General features: G+C 46.1%; 1 protein-coding gene across 3 annotated transcripts in view; it reads left to right on the top strand.

Annotated features, from left to right (window-relative positions):
- The window catches only part of Camk1d (calcium/calmodulin dependent protein kinase ID), a 400,857-nt gene that overhangs the window by 335,182 nt on the left and 51,912 nt on the right, over positions 1–13,763 (top strand). For all 3 annotated transcript variants that reach the window (XM_050150592.1, XM_050150593.1, XM_050150594.1), the window contains exon 5: positions 3,040–3,166. In XM_050150592.1, coding sequence (XP_050006549.1) covers positions 3,040–3,166 — 127 coding nt within the window. The remainder of the gene's footprint in view (positions 1–3,039; positions 3,167–13,763) is intronic.

Below are 13,763 nucleotides of genomic sequence, written 5' to 3'. Positions count from 1 at the left end.
TTCATGGCCTTCTTACCTTCCAGTCAGATCATCCATTAGGTGAGCCCTTGGCCACCTCAGCTCTGCCTCTCTACCCCACCTGTAAGGAAAAGCCTTGCAGCCATCCCCAAATCTTGAGAAAACTCGAAGTATTGATCAAAACAATGACTATCTAGTTACTTTAGCCCTCTTCGGTAATTGATCAGGAAAGCATCTTACCAGCCAGATGAACCACCCATGGGGGAAGTGGGTGTGCTGGGGTGGGTGCGTGGCAATCTCTTCCCTGAGTTGAACTTGGGTAGCTGCGGAAATCCTGGGGCAAGGAAGATTAAAACCCAGTGGTGGTGTGACAGAGCCCTCTCTTGGCATCTGTGACTGAGTCTTGCTGTTCATCAGTGGATAATTCTTAAACCACATATATTTTACGACAAGAGGAACCTCCCTCCCCCATCTCCCAAGCATTTCAACTGTCTCAACTTCAAACTGGCTTGTTTCATTTCCATTTCAAAGCACCCTTTGGCATCGTTAGATTCCTTCCAATCTCCCTCTTCACAAACTTGTCCTGGCGACTCCAGACTCCAATTACTCTTTGTATCACTACTGCAGGTGATTGAAAATATTTTTCCCTTTGGGTTCTGTTAGAGAAAAAAAGTGTTTTGACATTTGTTAGAGCAAGAAAGAAGCCTTGGTTTGAGACTGCGGCGGTAGGGGAGAGAGATTGAGCTCAGCTCTGACTCTGAACCAAGAAGAGCAGAGCGAGTGGCACTAAGAGTAGAGCAGGGATGGGGTGGAGGGCACGGTGCCTGCCTGGTTACTGAGAAGGGCTCAATAAATGATTCAGTTCTCCAAATGCTTCACAAGCGTGAAGACCTGAGATGGATTTGGTCACCAGCACCCACATGAAGAACCCAGAGATGGCAATGCACACCTATACTCCCAGCACTGGGGAGGCAAAGACAAGAGAATTCCTGGAGCTCACTGTCCAGGCAGCTGAGCCCAGTTGGCAGTGGGCAGCCTCCAGTTACAGTGGAAAGACCCTGTCTCTGGAAATAAATAAATAAGAAAGATAAAACAATAATTATAAAAAGAAATAAAACGACCTCAAAGTATCTCATTAAAGGTAGACCATGAGCTCATACATGAACAAAGAGTCTCCTCTTTGGCCCAAATCATCCTGGATTTCTTTAGCACAAAATATCCCTGGGTGTCTGACCAAATCTCTTATCACCCACCCTCAATATCATGTCACCCAGCTCTATTGCCTTAAGCAAAAGTCCTGTCACGTTGGCTTTGCCAATGTCCCCTCTCCATCTACTGTCCTCCAGCATGGCCCTTGACTAGAAATTGCCACTTAACCTTTGTGGCACTGGAGTTGAATCAGGCCCCTCTTCATCTAAAGCCCCATGGTGGGGGTGAAGAGTAGTCAGTGTCCTTCAACATATCTGAATAATTGTTTCTTAGCAGCATCAGAAGCTCCAGAGGAAGAGCTGGGTCATATTTCAGGGGTGGGGATTCCCTCTACAGAGAGTTCTCTTGGTCTGTGCTGAGACTGTGCTTGGCTGGCCTGGCTAGAGAAAGGGAGACTTGAGAGGCCAAGGTTTAGTCAAGGACAGTCTTGAATAGTTCTTAACCATTTTCATCACAGCAGAGACTGCATGCTAGAATCCCTGCCCTCACAGATCCACTCCACCCCATCTCAGATCTACCAAGGGATATAGATCCTCTATTTAATATCCTCATTGGTGAATGGGTAATGACAGTGTACTTGTTTATAAACAAGTTTTATCACTCTACCTATAATAATTCCTAAAATTCAATGTGTAGTAACCAAGATATGTCCCAGAATCCTAATGAGAGAATACGGCTTTATTCTTGGGCTCGGAGGGTAGCCAGTCTGGTAGTGAGGTGGGAAATGAGCTTCCATTCCCAATCCTTCATTCTGCTCTCATTCCTTCAAGGTTTATTGCAGATAGGAGCCACAAGAACCTATTCACTCAGTAAATCTGCAGCACTGTCCTGGTGGTTGGATGTACCCGTACTGTTCTAACACCATTCTCCTGAGAGATAGCATCAACTAGAGAGTTCTTGCCTCCACCAATGCTTAGACCAAAGGAGTGATCCTGTCTCTACAAATCCTCTCTACGAAACTCAGATTGCATCTGTCTCTATGAAACCTCAGACTGAATCCTCAGACTGTATCTGAGCTCCTGTCTCCTCCCACTTTATATTCCTCTCTCTTCCCAGCCATATCACTCCTGTCTCCACCTCTCTAGTGCCTGAATTAAATGCTTTGTGTGAGCTCCGTTTCTGTTTTAGAAAGATTCAACCTCGTGTAGTCCAGGGTGACCTTGAACTCACAGAGATCCATCTGCCTCTGTCTCCTGAGTGCTGGGATTTAAAGGAGTGGGTCACCACTGCCTGGCTTCTATGACTAACTAGTAGCTTAGCTCTGCGCTCTGATCTTCAGGCAAGCTTTATTTGTTAGATTGCCAACAAAATACCACTATACCCAAGAACCTGCAAATCCTGAAAATGTAATTTCATCTCTTGGGAGTCCTGGTCCCCAAGCTAAGAACTAAAATGGCAAAGTCTGAGAGCCATTAGCTTCCTAGGTTCCCTCAAAATGTGGTTTTTCTTTTTTAAGGAGGTAAAAATGTTCGGAAAGGAAAAGAATAACATTGAAGAGTTGCTTGTGCCAAATGTTCTGCAGGGCCCTCTGTGGCCTTTCTAGTGAGCACTGTTGTTTAACTGACATCTATTGACGTAGACATAGTCTATGTCTAAAGGTCAAGTTTCTTCTTAATTGTGAGATTTCATGAGTCTCCCATAAGTAAGGCAGCTTTAAATGTACACAGTTGGTTGTTTGCTTTCAGTTCTGGGGATAGAGTCCAGGGACTCTTGCAGGTTAAGCAAGGCCCAACCACTAAGCTGCACTCCAGTCTTCAGTTCGGTTTTTATTTGGAGAGACATGCTCCCCCAAGTAGCTGGGGCGCTAGGTCTCCTCTCCAGGTTAGATTTACAGTCTCTAAGTCGTTTTTGTTTTGTTTTCTTTTTCTCTAGCCTGAAAACCTCTTGTACTACAGTCAAGACGAGGAGTCCAAAATAATGATCAGCGACTTTGGTCTGTCAAAAATGGAGGGCAAAGGAGACGTGATGTCCACAGCCTGTGGGACCCCGGGCTATGTCGGTAAGGACAGTGTATGTGCCTGTGCACACGTGTGTACCCATGATGCTGGGATGTCTCCTTGGCAACGTCATCTTCTCCCTGAAGCACTGGAGCCCAGCACATATCCCAACTGCCTGCCTTTCTCTTGAAGGAAAGATAAAAATACTGAGAGACACCATAGCCAGTTAGCAGTGAAGTGACTTCTCTGAAACCTTTGAGCATTTGCGTGGAAATCCTGTTTGATTTGGTTGTGGGCCCAACTGAAGTCTGAGAGCAAAATGTGTTGAATTCCCAGGTTCTAATACCAGGATTAATGTTGAGTGTCTATTTTTGGATGATCTACAGTGAAGCAACGAACCTACTGTAGGTGAAGGTGTAAGGTGCGGGCAGACTATAAAACATGCAAACTGTGGAGATCCATGCAGCGAGAGAGGAAATACTTGTATGAGAAATATGGAAGAAACCATAAGTCATCCTCTCAAGTCAAATCACCGTGATCTGTGCAGGCAAAGCCAGGGGTTATGATAGGATTTCCTAAAATCATAGCTGCACCTCTCTTCCTGCCACTCATACAAAATGCAGGGAAGCTACTGACAGCTGTGAGCAGCTGGCCACTGGGATTCACCTTCGGTTTCTGGAGAAAACCCATGGGAACTGTGTTAGCTTGCTGTTACTGTAACAAACACCTGAAGTAATCAGCTTAGAAAGAGAAAAGCTTAATTTCTCTTTGTGGCTTTGGAGATTTCAGACTGTGAGTGATCGGCCCTGTAGCTTCTGCGCAAGCAGCACACCATGACAACAGCGTCTGGTAAAACCATTCTCCATGAGGGTGGGACATGACGGAGAAGGCGTAGGATATTAATAACCCCTTCAAAGGTGTAGCCCCCATGACCAGGAAACCTCCCAATAGGCCTTACTTCATTCTCCTGCCATCTCCCCAAAGCACCACATGCTGGGGACCAAACCTCTATCACATGGCCCTTAGGGAACACTGATTCCGAACAGCGTTCACCTCAGCGTATTCAATCGCTTATCAAATGCGTGTTCAGGGCCTACTGTGCCGCCAGCGCTCTCGTGAACATTGCTCAGACACCTTACCTGCTCCTTCATGGAGCTTGCTTGAAACAATAGGGCCACAAAAAACAGAAAGAAATGGACAAGGCTGTTTCTGCTTGTGCCGTGCCGGGGGAAATGAGGCCAGCAGCATGCAATAGAAAGTGGCAGGGATTAAGGGGGATACAGGACTGTGTTGAGAGAACTGAGAGGCTTGAGCCTTCACCTGCATGACAGAGCAGCCGGCCACCTGGAAGTTAGAGAAGAGGGGTCATTCTCGGCCGAGAAATAAGCTTGACAAAAAGCCAAAGGCAGAGAGAAGGCAAGCTGATGTGTCTGGTGTGGGGTGAGGTTGGAAAATGGAGAGCAGGGCTGAATGCTCATGCAAACTCTAAGGGCCTTTCTTCGTGAGAGCAGCGTGTGTACTAGGCATGGTGGCACGTTCTTGGATTTCCAGCACTGGAGGGTGGAGAGGCGGGAAAAAAACAAGTTTGAGGCCAGTCTGGGATGTATAGAAAGATCATGCAAAAAACAGAAAGCACACAAACAAATAAAAATAGAGGAAGAAGTGAAAGAGATGACAGAGGATAAAGAAGGGAGGTAAAGGAGGAAGGAAGGAAAAAAGGAAGGAAGGAAGGAAGGGAGGAAGGGAGGGAGGGAGGGAGGGAGGGAGGGGACAAAGGAGTGAAGGAAGGAAGGAGGGAGGGGGAAAGGAAGAAAGGAAAGAGGGAGAGAGGAAGGAAGGAAGAAAGGAAGGAAGAAAAGAGGGAGGGAGAGAAGAAGGGAAGAGAAGAGGGAGGGAAGGGGAGGGAAAAAGGAAGGAAGGAAAGAGAGAGGAAGGAAGGAGGGAGAGAGGGAGGAAGTAAGGAAGAGAGAGAAGAGTAGAGGAAGGGAAGGAGGGGAGGGGGAACACCGTGTAAACCTCCCTAAGGGAGGGAGATTAGTATTACACAGCCTACACCATTCCCAGTGGCTTCTGCTTCAGACAACAACTAGGGAATCTTCCCAATGGGCTGAGAAGATTCAGCCTAAAACCCATGGGTCTAGAGACAGCAGAACACTGTGGGGAGTTCCCAGTGGCCTTCGAGGCACTCCGTGGTGTTTCAAGCCCTTGCATAATTACATTGTCATATCAAAGTTGATATGTCGCTGCTGTTTCATTTTCCAAGTTACTCAGAGGAAGAAATCAAAGAGCCAACTGAGGGGATGTTGCATAAGGTGAGGGAAGGGAAAGGAGCAAGAGACTTAGAAGAATGGGATCCTCAACAAAAGGATGTGGCAGACAGAAGCCATGGGAACTGTCACCAGCGCGACTCTTGTCCCCCGATGGTGACTAAGCTCTGACTGACTTTTAGAGGCCATACAGACTCAACAAAGGGATAGATGGGCCACCCAACAGTCACTGGTGGTATGATAGTGAGGATGGGTGGGGCCGTGAAATGTGGGGACTGTGGAAAACAAGCTGTGTGAGATACATACAAGTTCATGTGCAGCCGGAGCAGAAATGTGAGGGCACGTGGTGTGTGAGTGCAGTTTCTCCTGCGCGCTGCCTACACCACTGGGCAAAGCCGCAGGGCAATGAATGGAAGGCATATATCCTTGGCATCTTTGAAAAATGAAGGACTCCAAGGAGAGGATTCTCTTCTATCCACCATAGGTATGAGAAATAGAATGACCGCTAGCTTGTGCTGTGAGATTCAGTCTCCCGGTCAGGAAGGCTCTAACCCCCCAGGTCTCAAGTCATCTTCTCCAGGTTGCTTAGGTGCCGGGGTTGTGGCCCGGCTTTTGCCTTCTGGCTTTTGAGCTGAGACCTAACTGCGCTGACAGAATATTCTTACGTTTGCACTTAGCTCTCCTCACTCCAATTCTGATACTAGAAAGATCTAAGACTTCCTAGACTGCTTTCTTGGACACCCTGTGTGGATGGCAGTCTCCCGGCTTGCAGGTGACTACCGCCTGCCCAGTTTGTTTTAATTTGTCGCTGTGGCCAGAGCTGATGGATTTAGGGACAGTGTACGAAGTGGCTCCTTCTTAAAAAGCAGGTAATCAAGTCTTGTGTGACTTTGTTGCCAGCTACAGAGGCTCTGAGAACAATAGCAATACAGTTACTGGTTTGTATTACCGAGCACCCAGAGTGAGGAAGAGCTCAGGTCTCTATGGTTTTGGGGCAGTCATCAGGCAAAGTGGATCTTCCTTTGCTCACTCAAGTCTCCTATGCATCCATCAAAACCCAGCTGAAATGCTACCCTCTTCTGGTTGCTGTCCTGCCTCCTCCTCCCCTTCAATATCCTAGTTCCTTTCTTCCTCCTTCCCAACACTGTGGCTCTAGTCACATTGAATCTGGGTCCCTGTCTATCTGTGTCTCTTGGCTGCACTGTGACTTTTGCTCCAGCAAGGGCTATGTCTAAGTCATCTTTGTACAGACGCATGCTGAATTGCATTCAAAGCAGAGGGCCCAAGAATTTTTTTTCTTTTTTCATTAATTCAGTCAAGTCACATTTATTGAATTCTCTCCTGTGCACTGTGAACAGTCTTCGGTGTTCACAAACAAATGTGGAAAGGATAGAGATTCTGACTCAAAACATTCAGCGTTGTGAGACTCAGAAGCCAGAAAGTAATTTAAGTAATAGCAACGCAGTTATGGTGGTACACGCCTGTCATCCCAGCACTTGAGAAGTGGGGGCAGGAGGATTCCAAATTTGAGGCAGCCTAGGCTAAATGACAAGACCTTGTTTTTACAAATTTAAAAATATTATGCTGGATGTTGTTTGTACATTCAAGAATTAATTATTTAATGCCTGCCTTCTGTTTGAGGGATTCTAACAGAATGAAAAATAAGTTAGGAGGGAAAGAAAACAAAGCAGGCATAAACCCTTTCTCACGTCCTCACATTCAGAGAGAAGGAGACAGATTATAGGCAAGTAACTGAGTAAATTCATTCCTGTATTAGCTCAGTAGCACTGATAGAGGGTGAGTGTGGAAGGAGTGGACGTGCAGGTGGAAACCGGAAGACAATCTCAGGAAGACTCCTCAGGTCCATCCACCTTGTTTTTTGAGACAGTTTCTCTCGTTGGGACCTGGAGCATGTCAACTAGCCTGGACTGAGTGACCAGCGAGCCCAGAGATCATGCTACTGCCTCCCCAGTTGGGCTGATGGGCTTTTGCTGTCATACCTGACTTTCTGTGGGCAAACTAGAGATAGAGTTCTGATCCTCCTGCATGCGCAGCAAGCATTTCCCTGGCTGAGCCAACTTCCCTGCCTCTACGTATCCTTTTATAAAAGGAGATGTGGCCCATGGAGACAGTGTCACTAGCAGGTGATTATAACCATCACTCCATCTGGTGCTGAGTTCCTAGTGCGTGCAGTTTCAATGGCTTGTTCCAACCAACCCTAGGACGGCATGGCAAGGTATACAATGTGAGATGCATGTACGGTTATGTATTTCAAATATAGCATAACGAGTGTATTTCAGGAGCAAACTGTAAAGTCCTGGTAAGGAGAGGGGTCATCAGTAGCTAGCACAACCAGGAAGAAACTGGAAGGCCTGAAGGAAGGTGGAGCTCAGGCAAAAAATTACAGTTGCCACACAAGCCCTAGATTCCTCTTGCGGCTAAGGTAGGATCTCTGAGAAAGGACCAGACTCCTTTAGCTTAGAGAACAGGCTGCTACAAATGAACTTTTTCTGGTAGAGATAATGAGAAATGATCGGCCATCTGGTGGCAGTGAGATGCTCAGGGGAACGTGGTGTCTGTCAGTCTGATGCAGACCTGGATGTGGAATCCATTTAAGTCAAATGTTCCATTCTCCTTGATGCCACCAACAGGAGGCAAATTCAGAAGTGAGAAGTTTACCAATTAGAATGCCTGATCTGTGGAATTAATTGAATACCCAAATGGGTCCCCTGAGGTCACTGAATATGTGACAAAAGGCATCTATCTCAATCATGGAACTGACAAAGAACAGGGGTGACAAATATACTTCTAGTTAGTAGAGGAGAGCCTGGAGCTTTGAGTGTGTGTGTGTGTGTGTGTGTGTGTGTGTGTGTGTGTACACGCATGTGTGCGTGGTACGGTTATAGTAAATATATGTGAGTGTACTGTGTGGTATGTGTATCTATGTGTGTGTCTATCTGTGTGTATATTTGGTGGTATGCAGGGTGTGTGTGTGTTGGGTGTATAGTAAATACATGTGAGTGTACTGCGTGGTGTGTGTATCTGTGTGTATATTTGGTGGTATGCAGGATGTGTGTGTATGATGTATGTGTGTGAGTACGGTGTATGTATGTCTGTGTTTGTGTGTGTGGATATGCATGTGTGCATGTAAGTGGGGATGTTTGTGGGGTGTTCATATGTGAGTGTGGTATGTGTATGTGTGACTGTATATGTGTGCATTTCGTTGTTTAGTTTTGGTTTTTCATTCATTGCCAAGTTCACTTTCTTTGCACATTAACATGGCTGCTCAGATTTAAGGACCACAGTCAGGTCTCCTGGTTTCAGAAACAAAAATAAACTTTACGAGAACTTCAGATACACTGATCAAGTGGCTATGTGTCTCTCGAGAATGGGATGCCATGTTGCTCACTTCCTGCTAGGGTGCTGCAGTAGAGAGAGGGAGGTGGCTGGCGGCGGGCACGCTGCCTGAGCTGTCGAGGTTCTAAAGTGAAAAGTTTCGTTATTGACTCTTGTTGAGCAATGATTTATCACTCTGCAGTATTTCATTCCCAGCACGCCACTATTTCCTGATTGATTGCTTTTGACTTGGAACTGGGAGAGAACATTGACACCTGGGCACATCATTTTATTTATAATCAGAACTACATGAGCAACATTTTACTTCATGGCTGATTATTGTGTAGCTTCCACACGAGGGACCGTCATCCCAGTACCCTTCCAGAACTTAGCTTCAGCATTGCTGGCCCAGCCATGGCAGGCAGCATTGGTATACTTCTGCCTAAAGCAGTTTAAACACATTTAGTCTTGCTCTTCCTTAAACGAAGCTTGAGAACAGTTGATCAGCTGTCTTAGAATGCCTGCCTGACTACTGGCCAATCAACATTTTTTGTTTGTTTGCATATTTGTTTGTTTTAACGACAGGGTTTCTCTGTAGCTTTGGAGCCTAGAACTTGCTCTGTAGGCCAGGCTGGCCTCGAACTCACAGAGATCCGCTGCCTCTGCTTCCTGTGTGCTGGAATTAAAGGCATGTTCCATCATCATCTGACTCAATCAGTGTTTTATTAAGCCAATATGAGCAACAAATCTTTTTTTAATTAAAAATTTCCACCTCCTCCCCTCTTCTCATTTCCCTCCCTTTTCCTCCCTCCCCCTCCCCCTCCCTTTCTAGTCCAAAGAGCAGTCAGGGTTCCCTGCCCTGTGGGAAGTCCAAGGTCCTTCCCCCTCCATCCAGGTCCAGGAAGGTGAACATCCAAACAGACTAGGTTCCCACAAAGCCAGTACATGCAGTAGAATCAAAACCCAGTGTCATTGTCCTTGGCTTCTCAGTCAGCCCTCATTGTTAGCCACGTTCAGAGAGTCTGGTTTGATCTCATGCTCCATCAGTCCCAGTCCAGCTGGCCTTGGTGAGCTCCCATTAGATCAGCCCCACTGTCTTAGTGGGTGGGCGCACCCCTCACAGTCCTGACTTCCTTGCTCATGTTCTCCCTCCTTCTACTCATTTGGACCTTGGGAGCTCAGTCCAGTGTGAGCAACAAATCTTTACAGTGTACAAGAGCATTGTCTCACAGCACTTTTTCCAACAAGTTAGAAGAATGCCCTTAATTCAGGGATTGCTGAAGCTTTAGAACTTGAGATTTAAGCCTGTGGGAGAGCTTGGAAACCAGAGATGTGGGTCCGCACAGTGTTAGTGTTGGGATAAACATCCTCAAGATAACCTGGCCTGTAGTTTGTATTAGTCATAGCAAGTGACCTGAATGCAAATACCTGGTTTTTTATTTTAGTTTATACATGTTTGTGGCATGTATTTGTATTCATTTAGGTGTGTGTGTGTGTGTGTGTGTGTGTGTGTGTGTGTGTGTGTGTGTGTGAAATCCAAGGCCAATGTCAGGTGTCTCCTTCATTTGCACTTCCCTTTATTTTTGAGTCATGGTCTTTCATTGGACCTGGAACTCATGGGTCCAGGTAGGCTGCTTGCTCCGTGATCTGTAAGGACCTATCCATCTCCTCCTCCCTGGCATGGAGAGTGTAGAATAAGTACTCGTTTTCACTTGGGTGCTAGGGGTCTGAACTCAGGTCCTTATGCATGTACAGCAAACCATCCCTTCAGATCCTAAAAATGTGTTCTTCCAGACCTCTGCCATTGGTTGGGGATAAAGGGAGGCTAAGGGTTCTCATTTTACCATGCATAACACAAACATGCTAGACTATGTATCTTTTTTTAATCAAGGAGGTAAGCAGTACTAGGGCTAAAGCCCATGTCCTCTCCGTGCTAGGAAAGTGTTCTGCCACTGGGATGTCTCCAAGACATGGTTGTTGTGTTAAGATATATAGGTAAATGATAGCCATATGCCAAGAAAGTCCTGCCATTTCTCTGCTCTCCCACAGACAGGAAAAACTGTATTAATTCAATGGGCCTTTTTCATTTCTGTTCTCCTCAGCAGCCTGAGGTGTTGAAATAGGAGCAGCGGGGCTGCGTCCCCAAAACCCCGGCCGCTTGGCTAGCTTATGCCCAAAATAACAACACACAAACTGTATTCAATTAAACACTGCTTGGCCCATGAACTCTAGCCCTTACAGGCTAATTCTCACACCTGGACTAGCCCATTTCTAATGATGTGTGTAAGCACCCCAAGGTGCGCTTACCGGGAAGATTCTAACCTATGTCCATCTTGGGTCGGAGCTTCATCACGTGTTCCTCAGAGAGCAGAGCTATCGGGAGAGCGAAGCATGGTGTCTCTGCTCCAGAGCAGAGCTGTCGACTCTCCCCGGGAGCAGAGCAGAGTCTGACCTGGAGTCTTACCTCACTTCCTCCTGTTTACTCCTCCTACCTATGTTTTAACCTATCAGGGCAAGCAGTTTCTTGATTTAATTAACCAATGAAATCAACAGATTGATATATGACACTCCCACATCACTGAGGGGTCTCCATTGCTCTTTCCTCAGAGCACCTCTGTTCGCCGTGGCGGGTTCTCCCCGAGAGAGCGTTACTTCTTGTTTTTCACTTGGTGTTGTGCTTTGGCAGCTGACTGGATGCATTATGTCATTGTTCTCATCCTGTCTCCACAGGTCAGCGCTAAAATGAGGTTTTATGTAGCTGCTAACATGCCATGCCAAGCTGATGGTAGTCAGAGGATGTAGTAGGGAGCTGCAGGCTGCGTTCCTGCCACCCAGCTCCCGGCCACCTGGCTAGCTTATGCCTCAAAATAACAGCACACAAACTGTATTCATATAAACACTACTTGGCCCATTTCTATTAATGTGTGTAGCACCACGAGGTGCGCTTACCGGGAAGATTCTAGCCTACGTCCATCCTGGGTCGGAGCTTCATCACGTCTGCCCTGGACAGCAGCGGCATGACGTCTGCCTCACTTCCTCCCAGCATTCTGTTCTGTTTATTCACCCGCCTATGTCCTAACCTATCAGGCCAAGCAGTTTCTTTATTAATTAACCAATGAAATCAACAGATCGATATGTGACACTCCCACATCAAGAGTATCCAAATAAGACTTCCTTTTCTTTCTTTCACATCAGCCTGGCAGTGGTAACTCCAAGCAAACATCTCATGCCATGCAGTATAACTAGACCCTACCTTGTTAGAAAAGGCAGAGCCCCCCAATGGGAGACTTCTAGGTCATGTGTTCCGTTTTTCATCAGTCTTTGCAGGAGTGGATGTAGATAGGGACAGAAAGGCTTATCGTAAGAATGTCGACAAAGTAAACCCAGCCTTGCACATGTGGCCACACCAAACCTCTCTGTATTGGTAGAATGTGCTGGGGATCAAAGCCAGGGCCTTGGACAGGCTAGGCCAGCACTCTACTGCCAGGCTCCACGTCCTGGCCTAACTCTTTCTTCTCATCATGATCTTTTAAAACATGAGGACCTCTATTCAGTCCCCAGAGCCACATGATAAAACCAAGCATAGCTTCTTGATATACATCAGAAGAGATTAAGAGTAAGTTGCTTTGGTCAGTCATAAGCCAGTCAAGGTCTGTGTAAAGCCAAATACTTGCACCAATGTATAAGGCTCATATTGCAATTATCTGTTACCAAATTGCACTAAAATTCTGTAATCTGACACTCACTCTCCTCCAGTCCACTGAATTCCAAGTTGCTTCCACATTCAAATCCCAGTTACTTCTGTATTTTCCACTCCCTTCCTATTCCTCAGCCTCATTACTTCACCATCCACGTACTGGCTTCAGTAGGTTTGTGTAGTAATCCCAGTTTAAGTCCAAATGGTAATTGCCAGCCAAGGTGATGCATTCATGGGGACTTTTCAAGGCTGTAAACCAAGTCAAGGGGCTACTGGAACATCAGAGTGGGTGGATATTCTAGCCATAGACTTTTTAGTAAAGTACAGCTTTAAGTCATGGATAAGAAACAGCAAAGGAATCTATAGCAACAAAAGGAGTCCAGAGCTGTCCTAAGAACCTTGCATTCTTTGAAATAGAAGGCGATGGAAGACAAACCATGGCCAAGGATGGGCCTGTGTTTTAGGTGGTTGTTGGTCTGGTTTGGCATTTGGATTGTGTGTGTGTGTGTGTGTGTTTCTTTTGGGACCAGATCTTGTTATGGAGACAAGGATGCCTTCAACTTCATCATTAGCTCGTCTCAGCCTCCCAAGTACCAGCCATACAAGCAAGTCCTACAGCTCAGGCTCAGCTGTACACAGATTCTAACACCCTAAAGAAAGCAGTACATAGTCAGGTCTTCACAGGACATTCCTTCATCATGTATTGGGTTGTTTGTTTTTAATTATTGCTGCTATAAATTCTCCCCAAACAGACCTAGGAACATTGGGCATCCCTTTCCGTTGTAATGAAATTCTCCCCCAAGGCCAATAAGCTCTTAAAATGTATGTCTGAAATTCAGATACCACAAAAGCTGGGTCGTATTCCCTCCCCTTGATCTCCAGCACTTTTAGTTTTTCATCTCTGAACTTTTCATCTTTCCCACCATTTAAAAGAAATTGTTACTGGGTGTGTAGCTCAGCTGGTAGAGGGTTTGCCCAGCATGGACAAAGCCCCAGGTTTGATCCAAGAGTACAGCATAGACTAGACCTGTGGTGGTGCATGCCAGTCAACCCAGCACTTGGGAGGGAAAGGCAGGAGGATCAGAAATTCAAGGCCATCCTTGGCTACATACTGAGACTGAGGCCACCCTGAGCTATACAAGACCCTGTCTTAAACTAATTTAAATAATCAAAAAAAAATCTTCTTGTAGTTTTTTTCTTAACTCTTGGGGGTCTGCCACCCAACTCCCAAATAAATACACGGGGACTTACTCTTACTTATAAATGTTCAGCCTTAGCTTGGCTTGTTTCCAGTCAGATTTTCTAACTTAAATTATCCCATTTCTCTTTAACTACATTTTGCCTCTGGGCTTTTTACCT

Source organism: Alexandromys fortis, unplaced genomic scaffold (assembly GCF_014885135.2).
Source record: "Alexandromys fortis isolate MF-2015 unplaced genomic scaffold, M_Fortis_MF-2015_v1.1 scaffold_69, whole genome shotgun sequence".
Classification (NCBI taxonomy): Eukaryota; Metazoa; Chordata; class Mammalia; order Rodentia; family Cricetidae; genus Alexandromys; species Alexandromys fortis.
This window is presented reverse-complemented; position numbering and strand designations above follow the sequence as displayed.